The 26,734-nt window shown below is 42.8% G+C and overlaps 2 protein-coding genes across 3 annotated transcripts in view; both read left to right on the top strand.

The window, feature by feature from the left end:
• Positions 1-26,734, top strand: part of HERPUD2 (HERPUD family member 2) — a 41,660-nt gene that overhangs the window by 6,810 nt on the left and 8,116 nt on the right. For both annotated transcript variants that reach the window (XM_056118250.1, XM_056118251.1), the window contains exons 2-4: positions 3,107-3,184; positions 7,021-7,141; positions 15,169-15,316. In XM_056118250.1, coding sequence (XP_055974225.1) covers positions 3,107-3,184; positions 7,021-7,141; positions 15,169-15,316 — 347 coding nt within the window. The remainder of the gene's footprint in view (positions 1-3,106; positions 3,185-7,020; positions 7,142-15,168; positions 15,317-26,734) is intronic.
• On the top strand, positions 8,329-9,609 carry LOC130027457 (eukaryotic initiation factor 4A-III-like). The gene has a single exon (XM_056118249.1). It carries the CDS (start codon positions 8,336-8,338, stop codon positions 9,560-9,562), a length of 1,227 nt encoding a protein of 408 aa, XP_055974224.1. The 5' UTR covers positions 8,329-8,335; the 3' UTR covers positions 9,563-9,609.

Raw genomic sequence — 26,734 nt, 5'->3', positions numbered from 1 at the left:
TGAAAAGAACAAGATGAATTTTGTACCAGCAAATATTCAAATACTGTGTTTTATGGCTGTTTCATCTCCATTCTTACAACTGTTTGGAATCTAGAACCTCTTTAAACAAATTACTTTTTAGCCTCTTTGTCAGGCACAGTGCTTGGGTTTGAGAACAAAGATAATGATACAGATATTGATTCTGGACTTTTGACACTTTTTGTGCCACCAACAGAAACAAACATGAACATAATTACAGCCTGTAGTTCATATTATGAAAGTGGGATCTTTCCTACTGAAGGAAAGATTTGTAGAATTGGGAATTGAGTGCCACTGCAGATATATATGCATTTGTTTTTTAATTTTTATTATAGTTTAGGAAACGTGGTTGTTACAGTAGGGTTGAAATCTTTATGTTTTGATGGGCATTGTTACTGTACCACCACCAAGAGTTCTGAAGAACTCTGGCTTGTATAATGGAATGGAAATTTATTTGGATTATTTCCTGATTGTACTTATAAGCACTGTGAAGATTATAGGTATGCATATATCTTTAATTTTTTTAAAAAATTGAGTCACCATGAGATACAGTTACAGAGTTCTTGATTGGGTTCAGTCCTACAATGTTCCAACACTGGTCTAGCCTGTGTACATTTCCTACCACCAATGCCCCAATTTCCCTACTGCCACCACACCTCTCTCTCTTGGTGAGGTCCATCCTCATAAGGTGGAGTCAGGCCGAGAGTATGGGGGTGATTTTTGGATTGTGGAAGCAGGGGCTGCCGGGGGCCCTGCTTGGGCGGGCCCCTGACCAACCGACCCCCTTCGGTTTACCCCAGTCTGTTCAGCCATGCGCCAGTCCGATATTAACTGCAGCTTTTGATCTAGGTCAGGCTGCTGATGCACTTGCCCTGTCTTCTCTTTTAGTCAGAACCTTTTGCTTGGAGCCATTGGGTCTTTTCCTTCTCCTGCTCAGAAACTTGCTTAACCATACCCCTGCTTTTCTATTTAGTGGAAGACTATTTAAAAAGTAAGACTTTAGGGATTAACATTTCTGGGTTACTGGTAATGAATGCTATTTTAGTCAGATGTATTATAGATGAAATAGATTTGGAGCTATTAAAGGCTATGTGATTATTTGTATATTTCAGACTGGGTCTATAGTTTGAGGACTAGTTCTTTAAAATCTTTGATTTGTTTTTGTGTTTGTTTTTGTGTCACACTTGGCAGTGCTCAGGACTTACTTCAAACTCTGTACTCAAGAGAACACTCAGGGTGGTAATCGGGGGACCATACGTGGTGCCAGGGATTGAACACAGGTGGCTGTATAAGTGCCCTACCTGCTATACTGTCTCTTAATACAAGTTTTACCAGTGATTTCAATTCCTCTTTATTAGCTGATTGTCCTAAAAGTGAGTTACATGACAGTTCTCCAGTTATGAGTTTCTTTGAAGACTCTGTCATTATCTGGCATATTTTAATTTCATCCTGTTCACAAGTGATAGTTGTGATAAAGTACATGATTTATTGCCATTAAACTTAATAGTAAACTGTAGATTGCCATGTAGAAAGCGGATATGTAGATTCATTCTATTTAAAAAGTCACCGAGGCATGGAGAGTACCGAGGGCAAGGTGCTTCCTTGTTGCAGCTTGCTACCTTACTTGTTGAGCATGTTAGGTCACCAGAACAGCTGTAGCACCCGTTTGCATACATGTCTTGGGGTCTATGGGTTGGTTCTTTAGCACGCAAAACAAAACAATAAAACCAGAGAGTAGCTGGTAAAGGAGTGGCCTGAATTTCTCAGCCTCTCCCCTAAGAAAAGGAGAGAAAGCATCAAGCCTCTGGAGCAGGCAATATGGAGGATGAACCTGTGTGCTCTTTTTGAATGCAGAAGAGGCTGTGGTCAGCCTGGTGGGGACTGTGGAGGCCCTCAGAACTACAGGGACTGGAGAGCTTGAGCACCCAAGTGCGTTTTCTTCGTGCTGGAGCCCTGAGCACTCTGGGTGTGGCTCCCAGTCTCCCCCGAATAATCAGACTCAGAAGGCAGTCGCCATCTTAAAGGGACCCTTATAATGCTCAAAGATGTGCAATATTAAAAAACAAAATTTCAAAGATTCCTGAAAAAGGAATATGCCAAACATAGTAACAAGTTTCACAGTGTTACTGGGCCCGCTCCAGCAAGTCGATGAACAACGGGAGGATAGTGATAGTGATAATGATAGCAGAAATAATAAAAACCAGATTGACTAAAACTTTTTAATTCAGTGGTTTGTCAATTAAAACTATAAATTGTTCTAATTGTTTTTTTAAAAAGAATAGATCATGCATACTTTTAGATTAAAAATGTAAATGAAACAATGTAGAAGACTCAAAGACCCTTTCTTGGGAAGGGCAGTGTTCAGGGGACCCAGGGGCCATTTCTCATTGTTTACTTAGCCAGTTGGCCTTTTGGTGGATACTAGCACCTGAGTATGTGGTACTTTGGTGCCACCCCAGTGATACTTGGGGCTTCTGGGGCTACACGTGGCTATAGTGGGAGGGTGGTGGCTTGTGCTAAGAATCGAGGCCAACATAGGTGTGTGCAAGGCTTGTGTCCCAAGTCCTGCTCAGGACTTGTGATCAGCTCTGACTTGTGACCTTAGCCCATTAGCAATGAAGTGCAGCCATCCTTTGTAGTCTAGAATATCTCCGCATAGTCAAACATATGCCTCGACTGAAAAGACTACCATTTTGCCCTTTTTTTCTTTTTGCTTCAAAGTGTAATTATCTCAATTGTGTTTATCTACAATTGATAAGCCATCATTTTATAGCACAGTGGTAGGGCATTCGCCTTACAAGCGGCCAACAAGGCCAACCCAGGTTCGATTCCTCCGCCCCTCTTGGAGAGCCCGGCAAGCTACCGAGAGTATTTGATATGCCAGACACAGTAACAACAAAGCCTCCAATGGAGACGTTACTGGGCCCGCTCGAGCAAATCGACGATCAAGAGGAATTTGGGGGAGAATTCTTAAATTATGTTTGACTGCTTGTTTTTTGTATAAAGTGAACTTTACTCCTGTTTAGGCTTTTCTCAATCTCCAGTTTGAATGATTAGATAAAGTTGAATTCTTTGTTTAATTTCTTAGCCACCAAAGGATCAGAGGCTGGTGTACTCGGGCAGATTGCTTTCAGATCATCTGCAGCTGAAAGACATTCTCAGAAAAGTAAGTATTGTATACTCTTTAAACTGGATTAGTTCTGGTTTAGTTTTGTATATACATCTGATAGTTAAATCTTTATATAGAATTACATGTTTTTGTTTAGTTATTGATCATCTTGTACAAGAAAACACTATCAAATTAGTACAAGAGTAGTATTTATTAGGGAAGGATTTCATTGACAGCATTCGCATGTTGGACATTTCATAAGACTCAGTGCTCTAACCCCTGAGCTATGGAGCCCTGTCTTGGACACATTAATGTGAGTTGCTTAGGAGTTTCAGGTCTGGAAAATTTTGGTCTAATGAGAAAACATTGAATGCTGGTGCTCAGAACTAATAGGTATTTCAACATGCATTTTTAACAGTCATCTCATGATAGTTAATTTCATGGCTATTTTTAGCTTACATTCATGACAGGGATTTATATTCCTAGAACATTTCTGCATTTGAGGTGCTTTTTGTTTGTGATTGTAGCAGAAAATTGAAAACATTAATTTTTGTGTTTTGCTATAAATCTTTGTCTTAATGGTGTGTGTGTGTGTGTAGGGGGCCACACTGGGTGGCAGTGCTTGGGGCTTTCTCCTGGCTGCGAGCTGCTGACCCTTTGTCTTAATGGTGTGTGTGTGTGTGTGTGTGTGTGTGTGTGTGTGTGTGTGTTCCTTCTGGCTCCGAGCTGACCCCTTTGTCTTAATGGTGTGTGGGTGGGGCACACTGGGTGGCAGTGCTTGGGGCTTCCTCCTGGCTCTGAGCTGACCCCTGTTGGTGCTCAGGGACCATATGTCATGCCTGGGATCTGAATTGGGGTCAGCTGCATGTAAGACAAATGCAGGCTTCTGGCTTTGTTCTTAATGTTCTGGATATCAGGCTTTTGATTTAGAAAATCTCTATCCTTTCCTGTGTGTTTCTGTCTACCTGTGGAGAACTTAAACTCAGGCCAGTTTGACCCTTCTGTTTAGGTAGCTGACATTTAACTAACTTATTTGGCTTGGGGGGCACACCAGGCGATGCTTAGTGGTTACGTCTGTCTCTTTGTTCAGTAATTTACCCTTGGCAGTGCTTTAGGGGACCATGTGGGATGCTGAGGTCAGCTGGGTGCAAGAAGAATGCCCTACCCCCTGTAATAGTTCCGGCCTTGATAATTGGCATTTTAAGTTTGCCAGAGTGACTTTGCCAAAGTGTTTTTATTTTGGTCATGTAATTTCAGGTTGTCAAATGGTAATAAACTCTTTCAAAAATAGTGGAATTTGCAATAACTCCCTTCCTCTCTGCCTCCTTCCTCTAAAACTGTTCTAAAAACTGAAAGTCTGTTGAGAAAGAACAGTTTTAGATGTGCAGCAAACGAGCAGAAGGGGTGCTGGATTTCCAGTATACTTGCACCTGTGCACAGCTTCCCTGGCGTCAGCATTCCACCTCCGGGTTCATTTGTTAGAATTGGTTAAGCAACACTGTCTTAGTCACGGTCATCTGAACTCTATAGTTATTTTATTTTTTTAATTTTTGTTTTTGGGCCACACCAGACAGTGCTCAGGGATCACTCTTGGAGGTTCTTGGGGGACCATATAGCATGTTGGAGACTGAACCTGGGTCGGCCATGTGTAAGGCAAGCAAGCGCCCTACCAGTTGTACTATAGCTCTGACCCTAAAAGCCTGTAGTCTTGTTAGGGTTCACTCTTGCTGTAGCATATTCTGTGGATTTTAGTATTGTATAGAATAGTTCCATTGCCTTAACAATCTGATCTGTGAGCTACCTGGTCTATTTTTTTCCTCCTTCATGCTTCCCCTTTTGTATCTTTATTGAAATAATAAGCAGGGATAGTCTTCACAAGAATACTCTAAAAAGGTCTTTGCTGACGGAAGTGGTATTCAATCAAAAAACCAGATTGACTAAAACTTAATTCATTGGTTGATCAATTAAACTATAAATTGTTCTAATTGTTTTTAAAAGAGAATAGATCACACATACTTTTAGATTAAAAATGTAAATGAAACAATGGAGAAGACTCAAAAGACCCTTTCTTGGGAAAGGCAGTGCTCAGGGGACCCAGGGACCATTTCTTAGCCAGTTGGCCTTTTGGTGGATACTAGCACCAGAGGATTGTTGTACACTGTGTAAAGCAGTTGGGGGACTGGAGCAATAATACAGTGGGTAGGACATTTGCAATGCACACAGCCAGATTTTTTTTTTTTTTTTTTTTTTTTTTTTTTGCTTTTTGGGTCACACCTGGTGATGCACAGGGGTTACTCTTGGCACTGCACTCAGGAATTACCCCTGGCGGTGCTCAGAGGACCATATGGGATGCTGGGAATTGAATGCGAGTTGACCGTGTGCAAGGCAAATGCACTACCCGCTGTGCTATCGCTCCAGCCCCCAAATTGTGTTTGATCTCTGGTGCTCCATATGGTTCCCTGAGTTCTGCTAGGAGTGACCCTTAAGTGCAGAACCAGAAGTAAGCCCTGAGCACAGCTGGACGTGGCATAAAATCCAAGCCAGACAAAACAGCTGCATTTGTAAAAAGTTCAATTTTGAACAGATATTTGAATTTGTTTGCATTTTGAATAGACCTGAATTGCTTTTCTCTCAGTGGTGTACTGTTTTACTCTTTTTGATAAATGCTGCTATTAGTTTCATCTCATTAACTGATTTATTTATCTGTTTTGTTTTTATTTTTGGGCCACACCCAGCAGTGCTCAGAGCTTATTCCTGACTCTGTGTAAAGGAATCGCTCCTGGCCAAGCTCAGGGTACCATATGGGATACTGGGGAGAGAACCCAGTTTTGCTGTCTACAAGGCAAGCACCCTACTCACTGTACTATTTCTCCAGCCCCTGTGCTTCTCACATTGTGTAAAAGACTTATTTCTTGAATTGTACTCTTAGTCTTTCTCACCCTTATAATTCTCATGAGCCTTTTTATGGGAAGGAACTGATTCTTGAACTTCCTGGACTTACCTCAGAAGGAAGCATGTGTCCAGGGTTATTCTAGGAGGCTGCTGAGTTCTGTCTAGTAGATTTCTCTCTTTTATTAGTTGGGCATCTTTTCTTTTTGCCCCTTTATTATTGGATTTACTTTTTTTTTTGGACTTACTATTTTATTTAGTAACTGCAGTTGACAGTCTTACAGTACTATCAATAATAGGATTTTATATCTTTTAGACCTTGTGCTTTTCTTTTTTAAAGTTGCTATCTACTTGATTTCTGTCTTTTATTCTCCTTTTCCATTTTGTGTTATGCTTAAATGTAAATGTGTTTTGAGCTAAGTTAAATTCTTTCAGTCGTAGGAAAATTCCATAGGGTTTATGAAAACACATGCATGTTATTCAGATATACCCTTTTTGTTTATCTCAGATAAAAGTTTTGAGTTAAGAAAAATTATGTGTCTTGCTAAAATGGAAGCAAATAAGATTATTGTGAAGTATCTGACTTAATTAATCACTTAAAATCACTGACTTAATTATAACTATAAAATCAAGTTTTAGAAAAATTTTTACTATTCAAAAGTTTATAGGCATAAACTTCATTGTGACTCACAGTTCTAATAGCAGAATGGTTGTTTTGTATAGTAAAATAATTTTCTTGACACAGATTTACAACATTATTTAGGATTCCTTGGTATGCAGAGTAATACTTTTTATATAGCATATATTGAGTCCTTAACACCTAATAATATTGTACCTAATAAATACTCAATGTGAAAGTATTCACAAGAACACCAAATGCTAAAATATTTATTTAAATAACCACTAAATAAAGTGATTTTATAAAGAAAATTAAGTTTTGAGATAAGATTTTTGTGAATTGTGGATTTCCCAGTGTTGCCTTTAAATGTGCTCTTTAATTTCAGCAAGATGAGTATCATCTGTTTCATCTAGTGTGTACTACTCGGCTTCCTCGCTGTTCCTCAGAGTCCAGCACCAGTGGAGAAAGCTGTGAAGCATTGGCGGCCAGCAGCAGTAGTTCTGTGAGTTATCTGAGTTTCTGATTATCTTTCTTTTTCTAAAATCTAAGTGTAGATAACTATTGGGGTCCTGGCCAGTCGACCTCGGCACACTGGAGTACTATCCGGGTGTATCAACTCAGGCAAATGGTAACTGTTACGGCCCTCATCCTCAACCAGAGTGAGTAAGTGTGTGGAGAGCTGCAGCAAGCCCCTGGGCCCCGTAAACAGGGTCAGCTCTTGCTTTCGGGGGTAGGGGATTTGGTCAAAGTCTCAGGCTGGCTGCTGAGACCCCAACATCTCCCTCTTTTTTCTTTTATATAAGAGCCAGCTGCCGAGGGCCACCCAGACGCCTCACGCTGGGGATCGGGCCTTATCTTAGGTTGCCTCCTCTGAGGCCTTACCTGTCTCTGGCTCTCGACCCAGCATTTCTCCCCACGTGGCAGCAATGTTGCACTTTCTCGAACTTTCCATGACCACACACAACCAGGCCGCATCTCCTGGTTGAGGGTCTGCAGGTTTATCTACTGCATGGCTGAGCATCACCAGGGCCCCAAATTGGGTTCTTATCTGAACAAAGCGTTTTACAATACATGCATGGCCCAAGTGTTACAAGTAGCAATAGTAAAGACTGGCCTGGCCAAGGCAGACACAAGTGTGGTAAACCAGGGTGACATGCCAAACCATCTCTCAAACCATCCTTCTTGCGCCTCATGTTCTCTTTTTTGCTTAGCGAACCCATCTCGCAATTTAGCCGTAGAATCACATACAGCTCCGGTGTGGTCAGCATAAACACCACACCTGGATCGGTGCCTGTAGCATACAGTCTAAGTCCCTAGGTATTCCCGGAGTACCAGCTGGTGGCTGTTTTCCCTATCCCAGTAAAGCTCAGTTTCACAGGTAAACACTTTCCCTTACATTTTTCCCCAATCTAACCCACCCTATGTTTTTGAAACCTTAATAAGATCATTTTTGGACTGTGGCTACTGACCTATATATCCAGTACTAATGCAGTCCCAGCTCTTAAACCTAAGATACGAGATGATACATAATCTGATACAACTCCACATCTCCCATAGTTTCTTTTTCCTGGGCACACATAAAAATAATGCCTTTGGATTCCCACTTTAGGCCCTGGACCTTGACATCCATAGATCAAATTTGATTGTTGGGAGTCAGGTCGGGTTGCGCGCGCTCGTGGCGGATTCACATCAGGGAGGCCATGGCCATGATGGCGACATCGAGCTCGGTGCGAAAGTGGCTGCGCAAGGAGGAGGGCATGACCAAAGTGGAGTTCGAGACAAGCGAGGAGGTGGACGTGACCCCCACGTTCGACACCATGGGCCTGCGGGAGGACCTGCTGCGCGGCATCTACACCTACGGTTTTGAGAAGCCATCTGCCATCCAGCAGCGAGCCATCAAGCTGATCATCAAAGGCAGAGACGTCATCGCACAGTCTCAGTCTGGTACTGGCAAGACGGCCACCTTCAGTATTTCAGTGCTCCAGTGCCTGGACATTCAGGTCCGGGAGACGCAGGCTCTGATCTTGGCCCCGACGAGAGAGTTGGCTGTGCAGATCCAGAAGGGCTTGCTTGCTCTGGGCGACTACATGAATGTCCAGTGCCATGCCTGCATCGGGGGCACCAACGTGGGAGAGGACATCCGGAAGCTGGACTACGGGCAGCATGTGGTGGCCGGCACACCAGGACGGGTCTTTGATATGATTTGGCGCAGAAGCTTGAGGGCACGTGCTATCAAGATCCTGGTTTTGGATGAAGCTGATGAAATGCTGAATAAAGGCTTCAAAGAACAGATCTATGACGTGTACCGCTACCTGCCCCCGGCCACGCAGGTGGTGCTCATCAGCGCCACGCTGCCCCTTGAGGTCCTGGAGATGACAAACAAGTTTATGACTGACCCCATCCGCATCCTGGTGAAGCGTGATGAGCTGACCCTGGAGGGCATCCAGCAGTTCTTTGTGGCAGTGGAGAGAGAGGAGTGGAAGTTCGACACATTTTGTGATCTGTATGACACGCTCATCATCACACAGGCTGTCATCTTCTGCAACACCAAGCGGAAGGTGGACTGGCTGACGCAGAAGTTGCGCGAGGCCAACTTCACTGTGTCATCCATGCACGGAGACATGCCGCAGAAGGAGCGCGAGTCCATCATGAAGGAATTCCGCTCGGGAGCCAGCCGCGTGCTCATCTCTACAGACATGTGGGCCCGGGGCCTGGATGTCCCCCAGGTATCCCTCATCATCAACTACGACCTACCCAACAACCGGGAGCTGTATATCCACAGAATCGGGAGGTCGGGCCGCTACGGCCGCAAGGGTGTGGCCATCAACTTTGTGAAGAATGACGACATCCGCATCCTCAGGGACATAGAGCAGTACTACTCCACCCAGATCGACGAGATGCCCATGAACATTGCTGATCTCATTTGAGGGGCCGCTTGCCCTGTGGACCTGGAGTCTGGTTGCTGTCTGCCCTTTGGAAGGCCACAGGGGTTCTGTTGATCTGGTTTTGGGGGCCCCTGGACATCCCACTTGTGTTGCGCTGTGTCTTTTTCATTAAACTTTTTTTTTTAAAAAAATGCCTTTGGATCCCCACTTTAGGCCCTGGAGCTTTACATCCATAGATCACATTTGATCGTCAGGAACCAGGTCCTAGCCGGATGTTGTTCTGTGGTTGAGACCACCAATCTGTCACTGAGTTTCCAGGTGAGGTTGTGTCAGGTGGCTTCTACGGCTGGTGTCAGGTGGCATCTACTGTGACAGCAAGGAATGTCATGATCCAGAAGGGGAATGCCATCTAGAAATTAAGCAGAAGGGATATTCTCCTTAGGGGCATCATCACACCCCTGGGTATTGTTAGGATCTACATATTTGAGGGCCCTTGCAGGCACCCAGATAGGTTAGGGTTCAGAAATCGGGAACACACACCCAAAGCCTCGACCAGAGATAATGAGTGGGTCTGGGCCTCTCCATTGCCTTGTGGAGGCGGGGTGGGGAGGATCTCTAGGTAGGTGTTAGTGACACAGAGGCCTGGGAGAGTGTGTCATAGACTCCATTTGAGCTTGCATTGCACCTGCCAGAGTTTCTGTAAAGCCATCATTTTGATTCTCCAAGATTCTCCAAGGCTGTGGCTAGCGCCTGGATCTGCTGCGTAGATGATGCTAAATCTTGGGTAGCACATATCCAATTGTCTGGAGCCGGTTTTCATTCCTGTGTAAGTGGTCCTATGCTCCGTAGTCATGCCATCCCATACCAACAGTTTGATAAACTGATCTCTCAGATTCCCTGGGGAAACTTGTGCTCGATGTTCTTTTGGACCCTGTTAACAAAGGTTAGGAGGTCTTCCCCTATCTTTTGTTGCAGTCCACCTGGGGGAGCCTCAGTGGGATCCTCTTCAAGCTGCCAACAGGCTGATAACACTAGAGCATGAACCTAATCTCAATAAGGGTTCGGGATGGTAGCCTGCTGGAGGCCTGTGCTCCACTGATCTGCAGTCCCTGACAGCTGCCCATATGTTATGGGGATGGGGGGTTGGGCACCAGAATTACTATCTGCCTGTGTGTGGCATTCTTCCTTAAAGAAAGCACCCCAGTAATCCTCCAGTCTCGGGTTGGAAAAGGGAGCAGAGGCTCCTTCTGGAGGGGCAGTGGGGCGAGAGGGTTCAGGTCTGTCTCCCCTAAAAATCTCGTTGGCTATTTCATCCTCTATATCCTGATCAGTGAAGGGTGGCCCTGAAAAGGCTGCTTGCTTAGTATTAGGAGAGATGCACTCTTTCCTCCCGGAGGCATGCTTTTAGGGCTGCTACTGTCGCATACAAACCTGGTGGGGGATTTTTGCCTGTATTTTTGGCCTGTTCTATAACAAGCTTCTCTACCTGGTCCCAGGTGTCCCATGAGAAGAGGTCCCCAGTAGTAACTCAAGGAGACACACTAAGGATAGAGCCCCAAATCTTAGATGCCCTATCTTCAGAAAATTCTAGCTCCTGGCTCTTGAGCAGATAGTGCAAATCTTTCAAACCTGGGCGTTGCACCTTCTGAATGGAGTTGCCCATGATACTGGGAAATTGAGTGGGGTCGAGAAGGTCAGGATAGCTGTTGGTTCTACTAGGAGACCACTGAGGCAAAGGAGAGAATACAGAGGAGAGGTTCAGCAGCGTCCACAATAAATGGTGACGAGTGGAATGCTTGTCAACGAGTACCTGCCAGTTGCACAGTTTTTCTTCTGCGGGGGTGGGATGGGGGAGGTAGGGTGGGGGGTGGGGGGGGACGCGAGTGAATCTGGGACTCACAGCTGTGACACCCTTATCTTATTGTGGGAATCTTCAAGCGGTGGGAGCCCTAGTGGCATTTAAGTGCCCGACCCGTGTCTGCGGGGAGAAAGGTGGACATTGTCGGCTCGAAAAAACACACAGCAAGAATGAGGCAAGATGCCAAAAGAAGGATGATGAAGATGCCCCTGCGGCGAAACATGGATATGATAGATGCTAGGCACTCCATAGGTGGGGGGAAAAGCGAAAACAAAATGGGAATTGACCAAAATAGTCCTGTCTCGAGGAGGACTCTTCTGATAGTGTACCTCACTATCAGGGGGCAGAGCCTCAGTGCCCATTTATTCCCCTGCCTGAATTACCAGCTGGGTATCTCCAGTGCAGTCGCCTATTTTACTGCATGGATTCGGGGCGATCAGGGGGTCATACCTTGCTTCAGCGACATCTGCACTGTCCACGTCCACACTGTTCCCGTTCGGGTGCCAGATGTCGGGGCCCTGGCCAGTTGACCCCGGCACACTGAAGTACTATTCCCTGGAATTGCTGGACTTACTCCCTATAGAAGAGGGAGTGGGTAGGAGAGAAGCCCCTGCCCTGGCCCTCCGCGAAATGGCAGACTCCAGCCCCCTCAGAGAAAGAACCATGTGGAGGGGGGAAAGCTTGGTGATCAGTCAGCAATCCGTTTATTATTAGCTCTCACACAGGGGTTTTTATACATACATTTCAGGGGACAATCCACGTGTATCACATTCACCTCGTCTGACTCAGTACAGATGTTAGTAATGATTTACATCTCCCACTCTCAGGGCCAGGTGTGTCAGCTCAGGCAAATGGTAACTGTTATGACATTCATTCTCAACCAGAGTGCCTAAGTGTGTGGAGTGCTGGAGCAAACACCTGTAAACAGGGCCGGCTCTTGCTTTCAGGGACAGGGGATTTGGTCAAAGTCTCAGGTTGGCTACTGAGACCCCAACAGATAACAGATAGCAGCTGGAGCCACTGGCTTTTGAGATTGGGGCTCTGTGTATGTGTGTGTGTGTGTGTGTGTCTGTGTGTATGAAGCAAGATAGTTTTTATTGAAACTTATTTAGAAAGGTGCAAAGGGAGAGAAAAGTGCATGCTCAAAGAGAACATAGGTTGCTCCAGAGTGAAAATAAACAACCAGAAAAAGACTAGGCAAGTGTGATATGTGTTCAGGGGAGGATAGGGTTTTGAAGAGTAAGCCTAAAGTTAATGTTTTGGGCAACTCAAGTTAGCCATGATTTTTGTGTGATTAGTGTCTATATTTATCTTTCCAAGGACTGTTAGGAAATAAAGTATCAAACACAAATTTAGTTAAGTTCTCATTAATTTTTGTGGTTGAGAAATTTCAATGTGATTTAAAAATGTTTTAGAAATTATCTAATGGGACTGTGGAGATGCCCTGGTGGTAGAGTGCAGGCCCTGTCTGACTCCTAGCACCGTATGACTGTCAGAGTGTGCCAAAGGTAGGCCGTGTGGCCCTGGAGCACAGTCAGTCTTGGCTCTGATGGCCGTCCCCAGTTCCCGTACCAGTACCAGTACCCCTTAGTAAGAAAATTGAATAGAGGATGAGTTACTTAATAAAGTCTGAAATTATTTGTTCTAAAGACACTTTTCAGTGGTGCCAAATGGCTGGGCTTTTCTCCTAAGTTATAAATGAACTTATTTTTTACTTTGGCTTTGGCTATTCCTGGTGATGCTCAGGGCTTACTCCTAGTTCTGAGCTCAGGAAGCACTCCTGGTGGTGATTAGGTCATCATATAGGGTGCCAGGGATTGAAACCGGTTAGCTGCGTGCAAGGCAGGTGCCCTACCTGCTATACTATTGCTCTAGCCCCATAAATGAACTTCTTACTACTATTATTAGTTTGGGGGCCACACCCAATGATAACTAAGGACTTGCTCCTGGCTCTGTCCAGGAGTCACTCTTGGGGTAATGATGCTTGGGGGACTGACCGTATGTGATGCTGGTGCCAGCTGTGTGCCAGGCAAGTGCCTTATATCCTGTATTATCTCTCTGTCCCTGATTACCATATTATGGTGGTCCGTATAAGATGAAATCTTGTCAAGAAAGAAGTCTTTCCTGATTTATGTCACTAAGAATCGGACTCCCTAATAAAGCACTTGTTCTCTTTTTTGTGTGGAATAGTATTTTTAAAGAAAACTTTCGTTAATTTTGCAAAAGACCAGTGTCCTTTTTGGTGACAAAGCTTCAAGACATGCAAGAGCATACGCCATCTTCTTAAAAACAGGGTAGCAGGGCAGATCAGATGACTATGAGCAGACTTGGGAGGGTGCTAGAATCAGACCCAGCCTGTAGCGGTCAGAAGCTGTGCAAGGTGTCATTGTCTCGAGCTCTGCACAGGGCTGTAGCTGTTGCTGCTGCGCCTTGAACATAGAAACGAACCCGTATAACAAATTTACAAACGAACCCGTCCCTCGAAGGCAGATTGCTCTCAAGTAGGACAATCAAGGGGCTGTATGGTTTAAAGCTGTTGCGAAGAACTGACAGAATTTGAATATGGAAAACAAAAAATCCTGATTGAACAACCCCACCCCATAAATGAACTGAAAGGAATCTTGAAATTCTAGTTCAGTCTGGTTTTTTTTTTTTTTTTTTGGTATGAAAGCTGAGACTTTCTTGAGAGCTCATGTGGACCCTTAAGACTCAGTAGCTCCGTAACACCAGGCTTCAGACCACTCTTTCCCAAAGTGAACAGTGTTGCCCCTGGGAAGTACCAGAACCACCCAGGTGAGGTAAACAACTTCTGGGAGTTTGGTAGGATCCTGAGGGCAGGTAGGTTCATCTTTTGGTTTGTTCAGGTTTCCAGGGACCACTGGGTCTTCGTCGTTGTTGTTTTTGGATCACACCGGTGATGCTCAGGGGTTACTCCTTGTGGTGTTTTGGGGGACCATTTGGGATGCCAAGGATCGAACCCTGGTCATGTAAAAGGCATACTCCTCCCCACTCTACTATTGCTCCGGCCCCAGCCACTGGATCCTTTTTTCCCTGGAAAGGGAATGGTAGGTCATGTACATTAGAGAGTTTTTATTGATTCCAAGCATTTTTCCTTACTATTTTAAACCCCTGGGTTACCACTAGCATTGTTGCATAGTCCCAGGCATCTAACATATTTAAAAAAGTCATTTGTATCATCTGCTCAGCACTGTATGTATTAAACATCTGTGACTTTAATCGTCACAATTTAGTAAGCTGTTTTTTAATTTTTATTTTATTTCATTATTTTTTGTCTTTTTGGGTTTCACCTGGCAATGATCACAGGTTACTTTTAGCTCTGTCCTTAGGAAACACTTGTGGTGGTGCCCAAGGGACTATGTGGGATTCTGGGGATTGAATCCGAATTGGCTGCAGGCAAGGCAAAGGCCAACCTGCCATGCTATCGCTCTGGCCCCAGCTGTTCTTTTCTTTTTCTTTCTCTCTCTCTCTCTTTTTCTTTCTTTCTTTCTCTCTCTCTCTCTCTCTCTCTCTCTCTCTCTCTCAAATATATAGTTATTACTCAGCCTAATTGAAAAACGTAGTGTTGTATAACAAAGTAGTTTTGATAATCTGAAATCTTTTCATTTTCATCGCTTAAAATGTCTGTCTACTCTTGGTACAAAATTCAGATTGTAAACTAAAACTTCGTCATTTTGCAGAGGAATTTCATAAATATTTTTAGCAATATGTTGTACTCATGGTTATAGTTAATTAAATTTTGAAAAATTGATTACATTTTTGTAGAGTGCAGATCAATCAGGATCAACAGCTCCATCACCTGGTCAAGAAAACTTGCCTTTAGCTGCCAGTTCTTCCTCAGATGGGTTGAGGCAACGAACTGTTCCACAAGCACCAACCGACCCAGCACAGAGTCATCAGATCCCGTACGTGATGCAAGGGTGAGTGTAGTAGTGGGCAAAGTTACTTTGTGGACTTCGGAAAAATCAGTTCATCTGACCTTACTGATGTTTCTTCTGAGCTCATTAGCATTTATTCACTGCTAGTCAGGCTTGAGATTGAGAAGGCTAAGTAGAGTAGTGCAAAGGCTGGACACACCACAGAAGCATGGGCAACACTTTCCAGGGCCATAGGCTGTTGGTGTGAGGGGTGTGAAGGGTGTGCTTTGATTCTGTCTGTCTGGATTTGGAGCGTCTGCATTTGTAAGAAGCTCTCAGGTAATGCTGATACTTGTCTTACACCACTCCTTGAATAGCAAGGATTTAGGTGTTTGTATACTAAATACTCATATTAATGTTTTCTGGGGAATAGATGTGTGAATGAGAGCATTTAGTGGGGTATAATAATCTGTTCTTAAAAAATAAAAAGGTCTTGCCTGGAAAGACCTTTTTTTTTTACCCCAAGTGGTAGAGCACAAGCTTTGCCTAGGCAAAGCACTTATTTGAATCTTTGGCATTGCATTGCCTCTAGAGCTCTACTTGGAGTGGCTCTGTGCCCCTAGTGCCTGTGGATGTGGCCTCTATTTTAAGATGTTCTGGAGGAGTATCTGATCAGCCAGGTTCAGTAACATCAGGTAAATCCGATGAAGTATAAGGATATGCTAACTAACACTTATATTGAGAACACTTTATCTTGGCTGCCTTGTATTATGCAGTTATAGCAGACCTCTTGAATGAGGCATTTCTGGGAGTATATGCAGCCCACAATGGTAGCACAGCGCTCAGAGTTCAGAGAAGGCCTTGGAGAGTATGGTTTTGTCAGGGGTATGTCTGAAACCAAAGGACTTTACCGGATACCCTGTTCAGACAAATTCAAAATAATTTAAGCATGCATATCCGTAGTGATGATCACTCCACATTGACTCTCAAGCTATGGGACTGAGTATGTGACAATGATCCAAATCTGTGATGGTGAGCTTGGAAATGGAGATATTTCTAGGACCCCAGAATGGAGTGTAAGAGCTAAGAGCAGCCATGGGATGTTGAGCATAAATATGCAAATACTTTCACAAGAGCATTTAATTCATGTAGTGTAGAAAACACAAGGCTTAATATATCGCAAAGTAAAACTCATTTTTGTTCGGTTTTTTAAGTATGAAGCTTTTCCTCTCAAGGCAAGTATATAGATGAGATTGAGCCTTTTTAAAAGTACATAAGAAACCTTTTATTTTCAGAAAATGATTGCTGCAAACCAAAAAACTTACTTTCAGAAAACAGTGTTTATAACCCCTGCCGAGAAATAACCATTATGACATTTTTGTAATATTCAAAATGCTTTTTAAAGTATACTTTTAAAATAGATCACTGTTTTCTAAATCCTTAAAAAAAACCCCAAAAAACCAAACCTGCAGCATGAGGCCAGAGTGATAGTACTGTGGTTAGAGTGCTTGCACGTGGCGAGCCAGATGCAGTCCCCAGCACACCATATAGTGCCCTGAGACCTGTCATGAGGGATCCTTGAGCATAAGATCCAGGAATAAGCTCTGAGCACAGCCAGGTGTGGCCCCAAACCAGAAGAAAAAACAAACCAACCCCCCGCCCCCCAAAATTTCTCAAACAGAAAACAGAATAACTTGCAACATCACCTGGACATACCAGATAAAATAAACATCTATAGCATTTAAAGTCTGTATGATTCTTTATCACCAGAGTAGACTAGTTGGTCCATCTCTGTCATTGAGGAGTTCATCTATTGGTTTTACTTCTGAATTGCAGTGACTTAATACGACAAGTTTCTTTTTCCTGCTCAAGGACTGACAAGTTTAGTCACTCAGGACGGCTCTGCCTCAGAATGTAGATTTAGTTAAGGTCTGTTTCTTGCTTGTCATTCTCTTGTGGACCAGTAACTCCACATGTTCTAGGACATCACATGTTCTTTTAATTGCAGATGCCAGGAAAACAAGAAGAGAAGTAAGCCCTGAGCTCATTTAAAATCTCTGCATGTGTCAAATTTCACCACCATCCCACTAGCTAAAACAAGTCACCTAGCCACGCTCCACAGAGTTGGAATGGGGAGGAATTTCCAAGTTATAGTGCTGTGATGGTAAATGCTTCACAACTGTCTTTTTCTGGAGGAGAAATAAAGATAATTTGTAGCTTCTGCTGATTTCTCTGGTATTTAATACTTTAACCATGACTAGTTTTAAAACATAAAAGGTTGGATGTGCACACAATCTGATTGTAACATCTGTCACTCCATTAACCATTGGGTTAATTTCACTGTTTTGGCTGGCTACCTCACTGCTTCATCTTTGTCCTTCCTCAAGCTGTAAGCTTACCTTCCCTAGACACACACAGCATTCTGTGATTGAGGTGGATGAGTAGTGCCTCAGTCCCCACTAGAACCTCCAAACAAGCTCAGAATGCTAAAGGTTGGGGTTGGCTTACCAAATTCCTCAGCTTTGTAACTCAGTGTGAGCTTGCATCTGGCTGCCCTGTTAGTTTATGTCTAAGAGTGCGTGTTTAATCCTGTGACAGAAGAGGGCAGCCTTCTATCATAAGTGTTCAGGTGTAATAATTTTTCCACACTGAACATTATCAGAGTTAGCATTTTTAGATGTACTTATGTATTAGCAGTTATTCTTTCAGAATAGATTCTGAGAAGGGGATGATTTCTAGGTCAAAGTGTTGTTCTGGCTTTTGGACTTGAAGATAATTGCAAAATTTTAGTAAAGTGTTTGTATTGGACTGGAGAGATAATACAGGAGATAAGGCAATTCTCTTGAATTCTTGGCGCTGTATATGGTCCCCAAGCACTGCTAGGTATGACCTCTCTTGCCCCAAAACTTGTACTGTGATCTGGGGATGTGATTCAAAGTGACAGAGCACATGCTTTGCCTGTGTGAGTTTCTGGCTTAGGACCTCAGCATTGCCTTGGCCCTAAAGCACTACTTGGAGTTGTCCTGGTTGCCCTGAGTACTTAGTGGCTGTAACCTATAGGCATTGGGCTGGACTCTCTAACAGCTAATAACTACTAAATGCATTCACTGGGTCCAGAGGCCAGCTCAATGACTTACTGTTAAGGTTGAGAGTTCAGTTCCCAGTGCTGTCACATGTGCCAATTGTGATGATTCCGGCATCCTGTTGTCTAGGTTGCCTTATGACGCAGGTGGTTTCTAGTAACCCCACAACTAGATTATTGTGCTTTCAGGTCAGCCTCACACACCCACGCACAGATGTTTGAGTACCACAGCTAAATTGAGTGAGACCCCATGAATACCACTAAAGATGTGTGAACACCATGACCAGGAAGTGTGAATTGGTGGCCTGTGAGCACCCCAACTAAAGAGTATCACAGGAGTAAAGGAAGGCAGCCCTGGGAGTCCCTGTGGAAGGGGAAGGGGAATTCGATGAAGAATAGAGGGTAGGGCATTTGCCTTGCACGCGGCCAACCTGCGTTTGATTCCCAGCATCCCATATGGTCCCTTGAGCACTGCCAGGAGTAATTCTGAGTGCAAAGCCAGGAGTAATTCCTGTGCATTGCTGGGTGTGACCCAAAAACAAAAACAGAAAAAGAAAAAAAATCTTAAGAATTTTTTAGCATTGATCAGTGTAGGTATCTTAGATTCAAGGGGTCCCAGCCAAAATAGACCCAAATAGAAAAACTCCAAGATATATGGTAATCAGAAAGATAAAAGCCAGTTACAGAGATGGAATATTGAAAGCAACAAGATTGAAGAAGGAATTTACATACAAAGGATTCAGATTCAGATGTAAGATTCAGAGGTCGATCAGAGGAGACTTTATAAGTCAAAAGAGAATAGTGGCATAAAGTACGACAACTCAGTTGAATAAAATCCTCACCAAAATTATTCTATCCATCCTGATTTTCACTCAGATTTTAAGGGATGATTAGAAAGTTCATAGCCTTGAAACCAATTTTGCAAAAAGCAGTAAAGCAGCTTCATCAAAACACAAGAGAAACTTCACAAACATGTTATTCTATAGAATGATGGCACTAAATTCAGTGACTCAGTGTCTGTGTAATTGTCAGTGTCCCGAATTCACCAGTCAAGAGACAGTGGTAGAATGGATCAGAACGGCCCCAGCTTTCTGCTGCCTACAAGAGACATATCTGAACAGTCAGTAAATATGCTAAAAGTCAAAACTGGAAGATAATCATACAGGCAAACAGTTCTTTTTTTTTTTCCCTTTATTTTATTTTATTTTATTTTTTTTTTCAGTTGTAGATTTACAATTTTTTGTGCTTTGGTTTCAATTATACAATGATCAGATACCCATCCATCCACCAGTGCCCATTTTCCACCACCATGGATAATATCCCCCCCACCCCCATCCTCCCATCCCCCCCTGCCTCTGTGGCAGGGCAATCCCCTGTGATCTCTCTCTCCTTTTGGGTGTTGTGGTCTGCAAAAGAGGAATTGAGTGGCAAACATGTTCAGTCCATAGTCTACTTTCGACATGCATCTCCCCTCCTGGGAGGATCCTCCAAACATCCTTTATTTGGTGCTCCCTTCTCTATCTGAACTGCCCTTTCCTCTAGGATACCCGGCTGGCCTCTAAGTTATGGAGTAATCCTCCTGGTGCTGATCTCAGCTATTCTTGGGTATTATCTCATACTTTGTTACTTTATATCCCCCAGATGAATGCAATCTTTCTATGTCTATCCCTCTCTTTCTGACTCATTTCGCTTAGCATGATACTTTCCATATTGTACCACTTGTATGTAAATTTCATGACTTCATCTTTTCTAACAGCTACATAGTACTCCATTGTGTAGATGTACCAAAGTTTCTTTAACCAGTCATCTGTTCGTGGGCATTCAGGTTTCTTCCAGTTTCTGGCTATTGTAAAGAGTGCTGCAATGAACAAACAAGTGCAGATGTCACTTCGACTATACATTTTTGCCTCTCTGGGATATATTCCCAGGAGTGGTATTGCTGGGTCAAATGGGAGCTCAATTTCTAATTTTTTGAGAATCGTCCATACTGTTTTCCAGAAGGGCTGAACCAGTGGACATTCCCACCAACAGTGAAGGAGGGTCCCTTTCTCGCCACATCCACGCCAGCATCGGTTGCTTTTGTTCTTTTGAATGTGGGCCAGTCTCTGAGGTGTGAGATGGTATCTCATTGTGGTTACAGTTCTTTTAAAGAGGCTGAGCTGCCATATTTGAATGAGATAATATAGAGGTCCAATTAAAAAAAGCTGTATGGGACAGGGTGGTCATTTCTTAATGATCAAGAGATCAGTACATCAACTCACTCCTAAACATACATGCTCCTGAGAAGCACAGGCCAACAAAATATTTACAACTGCTAACAGACCTGAAAACAGACACCGATAGTGACACAGTAGTGGTGAGAAACCTAAAACACGCTGGATGGATCAACAGAGCAAACCCCAACATGCCTGGGACGTGGAGATCAGCCACAGCAGGGTCCCCAGCAACAGGAAGTTCTACAGATTCTTATGTGCACATAGTGCAAGGCAGGTCATGGACATGCTTACAGAACACATCTCATAAAACCAGGCAGATAGAAACAGTGTCAATTGTCCTCTTGACCACGATGTTTTCTATGTTTAGAAATAATTGCAAACAGAAACAAGGAAAACCCCCCAAACTCTTGGAATAAAATAATAAATAAGATTTTCCCTATATCTCTGGTATTTTGTTTGACTCTCTACAAGACAAAAAACCCTAAAAAATGCCCCCAAAATGCCCAAGTCCCTCTTGTTTTGGTTTATAAAAACAGTATTTTTGGGGGAGAAAAAGTAGTCAAGTTAGGGGAGAAAGAATTTAGATGACTTAACATTTAGTGCTCTTCCACTATCCTTTCTTTGTATTAAGAAATGATAGTTGTGTTAATTTTTACTATGTTTTCATTTATTTAATGTTTAAAAATTAAAAGAAATATGCAAGTTAAGAGCAATAATTAGTTGATAATTTTCTTGCTGCTTATATGAAGATGTTCAACACACCAATTTACGTTAAATGCTGGGATGTGGTAATCAGCAGAGCTCAGTCCCTGTTTTTGTCACAAACAGAAGTGTAAACAGGAATTTTTAACTTTTGTTACTTTCTATGGGGTAATACAACGGGAGGATGGTGACGGCGACAGTATTTTTAAAAAAGAGGCAAGCCATTATTCTGTTTTGTAGTTACATAACTGTCTTTCTCTGAGGTGACTGTTACAGTTGTTGCAGATTATGGTATATAATATTTTAGTTTTATAGTTGTCATAACTATTCCCCTGTGTTACTTCAGAGACAAATTGTGTTAACACTATGTTTACAGGTCTGCTTGCATTATACACAGTAGCTTGCATTTTTGTTTTGTTGACCATTCCTGACTGTGCTCAGAGTTTACTCCTTGGTTCTGTTCTCAAGGATCTTTTCTGGAGGATTTCAGGGGATAATATGGGGTACTGAGGATTGAACCCCAGTAGGCCAGGTGCAAGGCAAGTGCTCTTCCCACTCAGGCCTTGCCTCTATTTTTCATTCTACACTTCATGGCACAAGTTGTCCCATTATTTATCAAATGCATTATATTCGATTATATAGACTACTATAATTGAGTCAGTAACTTACTGATATTTATGTATATTGACAGTGTATTTTCATGACTTGAACTTAAAAAATGAAACTTAAGGTACCTTTTAAACATGAAAAAAAAACCCAGAAAATAATAATTTTCCAGCTCCATTTGCCTAAGACAAACAGCACCCAGCCCAGACAAGGTCAGACCTGAACACCTGAAGAACCGGCCATCAGTACTCATCAATACACTGGCTCGGCTCTTCACTCGCTACCTGTCTGAATGCAAGGTTCCGTCCCAATGGAAAACCAGCAGGACCGTACTACTGTTCAAGAAGGGAGACATCCATGACATTGGCAACTATCGCCCGATCTGCCTGTCTGTCATCTGTCAGATGTCTGTCATCTACAAGTTGTTCACTCGAGTCATCCTAAGTAGGATTGGCAGAACACTAGATGAAGGACAAGCATGTGAGCAAGCCGTGTTCTGCAAAGGATTCAGCACCATCGACCATATCCACACAATAACCAAACTCATTGAGGTTTCTCGGGAGTTCAAGATGCCGCTCTGTTTAATGTTCATTGATTTAAAGAAAGCCTTTGATTCTGTTGAGACGGAAGCGGTCATTGAAGCCCTAGCCAATCAGGGCATTCAAGCCCAATACATCAAGATCCTCCGTGACCTGTATTGCGGATTCACTACCAGGATCTCACCATTCTACAAAGAAGTGATCGTTGATGTCAAGAGAGGGGTTCGGCAGGGTGATACCATTTCACCGAAACTCTTCAGTGCCACCCTCGAGAACATGCGACGACTGGAATGGGAAGGAATGGGAGTGAAGATAGATGGTCGGCAATTACACCACCTCCGCTTTGCTGATGGCATTGTTTTAATAACACCAAACATCAGCCAAGCGGCACAAATGCTGGCCGACTTTGACCGTGAGTGTGGAAAGGTCGGACTACAGCTGAATCTTACGAAGACAATGTTTATGAGAAACAGCCTCGTTCCTGATGCCCCATTTGCTCTCAACGGAACGACCATCTCCAAATGCAACAGCTATGTGTACCTAGGTCGAGAAGTCAATATGACAAATGACCTGGCACCCGAGCTGTGCAGGAGGAAGAGAGCGGCTTGGAACGCCTACAAGAACATCGAAGAAATAGCTAAGAGGACGAAGAACCTCCGGCTCCGGGCACATCTCTTTGATTCCACTGTTCTTCCTGCATTAACATATGCCTCAGAGACCTGGGCCCTACGCAAACAGGATGAGAACGCCATTCAGGTCTCCCAAAGAAGAATAGAAAGAGCTATGCTTAGAATACCACGTTTCACTCAAATGAGAGAAAAAATCCGGAGTTCCGACATCCGTCGACGATCAAGAATCAGGGATGCTGTCTCATTTGCCAAGGTGTCAAAAATGAGATGGGCTGGTCACGTAATGAGATTTAAAGACGACTGCTGGACTAGAGCTGTTACTGACTGGATTCCATGGGATGTCAAAAGACCGCGTGGCCGCCCACCTACCAGATGGTCAGACTTCTTCCTGAAGATCATGAACGATCGGTTTGAGGCTCTTCATGTTCCCAGAGCGAACAGATGCTATTGGGCTACACTAGCACGTGACAGGGACAAATGGAGACGTTACTGGCGCCCGCTCGAGCAAATCGTAGATTAACGGGAAGTTAAGTGATTAAGTGATTTGCCTAAGACCAACATCAACTGTTAACAGATTCTGATTTTTCCCCCTCTTCCTCCTCTTTTTTTTTTTTTAAATCTTGAACTGGGATAAACAATTAGATATTATGTTGTTTTATCAGAAAACACTTTACTATATATCTTTAATCGATAATAGGCCATAAAAACTTTAATAGAATATCGTTAAAACACTCAACAATATAAAAAAATTCTTTAATGTTATATAAATGTCGATTTTTATAGTAGTTAAATTTGTAACCATTTTTTTCTTTACTAAAATATTTTGGGGAGCCTCACCAAAAGTGCTCAGAGCCCAAGGGCCACTCTTTGTGGTACATGGCCTGCAATGTGGACCTGATGAGAGCTGCTTAGTTTGGTACTACTGCAGGCTACCAGGGACCATCCCAGCAGTGCTCGGAGAACCTTAGGGCTGGACCACTGCTCCATGCAGAGAATCACACTGGATCCACACATGCCTTATATGTGCGCAGCTCTTTGAGCTATTTTCAGATGCCTTTTTTTCCCAATTGAATCACCATGTAATCACAGTTACAAAGTTGTTCATGATTGGCTTTCAGTCATAGAATGTTTCAATACCCCCCAATTTTCCACCTGCTCATCTCCTACTCCCCCAGTCTGCCTCTATGTATGGTGACACTCAGATGCCTTTTTATTGTTTTGATCGACTTGGTACTCAAAGATATTGTCATACTATATTTGATGTTCCTTAGTCTCAAGGGTGTTTGCCTTGTGCGCGGCCGGCCCTGCTGAGCTGGGTTTGATTCCTTTGCCCCTCTTGGAGAGCCCAGCAAGCTACCGAGAGTATCTTGCCCGCATGGCAAAGCCTGGCAAGCTCCCTGTGACGTATTCGAAATGCCAAACACAGTAACAAGAAGTCTCACAATGGAGACGTTACTGGGCCCGCTTGAGCAAATCGATGAACAATGGGAGGACAGTGTACTGCTGTTATTGCTTTATCTATTTTAATTAATGACTTTTCTGCCCTAATCTTCCATGGTGCTCCATATTTGGTTTTCTTTATCATGTAGTATTTTCCTGTATCTCCAGATTACCTATAAACTCATATAAGTTGCTTTCAGATTATGTAATACGGCTATGAATTTGTAAAATCATTTTGTGAAATATATGGTAAGTGACCAACAGAGAACAAATTGACTCAAATTTTTGTGTGTTTACACCATACAAGTTTGTTTCTTACTCAATATTAGTCCAATTTCAGTGTTTTATTATTCTATGTAGGTGGTTTTTATTATTCCATATTTGTACTATATATAATTTAACAACCTTATGGCTGCAAAAGTTCTCATATTCACTCACCTAAGGTAATAAGGTAAAAGGTAGAGATGTTTCAAAGCAGTTTCTTATGATAGAAGTAGAATAATTAATTCTTTATGGTTGTACTATTGATTTATACTTGATGCAAGTTCATTTGTTTTTGTTTTTATTTTTTCATTAATTTTTAATTTTAAAAATTTTTATTAGTGAGACATCATGAGGTACAGTTGTAGACTTACAAATTTTTGTGCTTGGGTTTCAATTATACAGTGATCAAATACCCATCCCTCCACCAGTGCCCATTTCCCACCACCACGGATCCCAGTATCCCTCCCACCCCCCATCCCCACCCCCATCTCCCCCTGACTCTGTGGCAGGGCAGTCCCTTTTGTTCTCTCTCTCTTATTGGGTGTTGTGGTTTGTAAAAGAAGCAATGGGTGACAGTCATGTTTGGTCTATAGTCTACTTTCAGCATGCTTCTCCCATCCTGGGAGGATCCTCCCAACACACTTTATTTGGTGTTCCCTTCTCTGTCTGAGCTGCCTTTTCCCCTAGCATGTGTGGTTGGCCTCCAAGCCATGGAGTAAAATTCCTGGTACTAATCTCGGCCATTCTTGGGTGTTAGTCACCTATTTTACAATTGCCAGAATCTGGAAAAAACCTGAGTGCCCGAGAACAGATGACTGGTTAAAGAAACTTTGGTACATTTACACAATGGAGTACTGTGTAGCTGTTAGAAAAGACGAAGTCATGAAATTTACATACAAGTGGTACTACATGGAAAGTATCATGTTAAGCGAAATGACTCAGAAAGAAAGGGATAGACATAGGAAGATTGCATTCATCTGGGGAACATAAAGTAACAAAATAGGATGTTTTTGTTTCTTTTAGTCTTTGAAATGTCTTGTTTCTATTTGGATCAACCTTTATTTATTTAATTTTTTTTTGGCTTTTGTGCCCAGTCTGGTCTACTCAGGAATCTCTTCTGGAGTGGTGCCGGCGATTGCAGGAATTGAAGCTGGGTTGACTACATGCAAAACCAGCATCCTATCCACTGTTTCTTCTTCTCTGGCTCATATTTGAATATTTGTAATAAATTGCAGCATTAAACTCCTTTACCTTACTACCAAATTGATAATTATTTCTGAGCTGCAAATAATTTTCTTTAATGTTAATGATTGAGCCTATAGAATGTTAAATGATTTCATGTTTACTTAGGTATTGTACATATACATTTTTAAATTTTTTGTTTCATTAAAGTGTTTCACAGCGTTATTCGTAGTTGGGATTTGGACAATTTACACCATTTCAGCACCAACCCCACCACCAGTGACAGCTTCCCTTCACCGGTGTCCCCAGGTCCCCTCCCACCTGCAGTCTGCTGTCTTGAAAGGCACCTTTTTATATTGGTTGTAAAAGTTTGGGTCTCATGTTTTCAGTGCTGTTGACTCTGTGGTTTAGATATTTAACTTTCCCCTATTAACACCACAAATAAACCCAAATCCTCTTGACCTCTGACCCCTGTTTCTTCTCTGTCTCTACCCTGTATTCTGTAACCAGAGGTCTTGCATTTTATATTTCATAAAATGGAAGAGTGCGGTTTATTCCCACTTTAACATTGCATTTCCTCGTCTGGTTATTCTAAATACCACATATAAGTGATAGTCATGTATTTATCCTTTTTCTTCTGGCTTACTTAATTTAACATATCTTCATTTCTATCCATGTTGCAGCAAATTGCATGGTTTCATCATTGTTTACAGCTGAGTAGTATTCCATTGCATACATATACTAGATTTTCATGACCCCCTGATCTGATGTTGTACATCTAGGTTGACTCCAAATCTTAGCATTGCACTGAATGCTGCAAT

This window comes from Sorex fumeus, unplaced genomic scaffold, assembly GCF_029834395.1.
Source record: "Sorex fumeus unplaced genomic scaffold, SorFum_2.1 ptg000037l, whole genome shotgun sequence".
Lineage (NCBI taxonomy): Eukaryota > Metazoa > Chordata > Mammalia > Eulipotyphla > Soricidae > Sorex > Sorex fumeus.
Note: the sequence above shows the minus strand (reverse complement) of the source record. Positions and strands in the feature narration are given on the sequence as shown.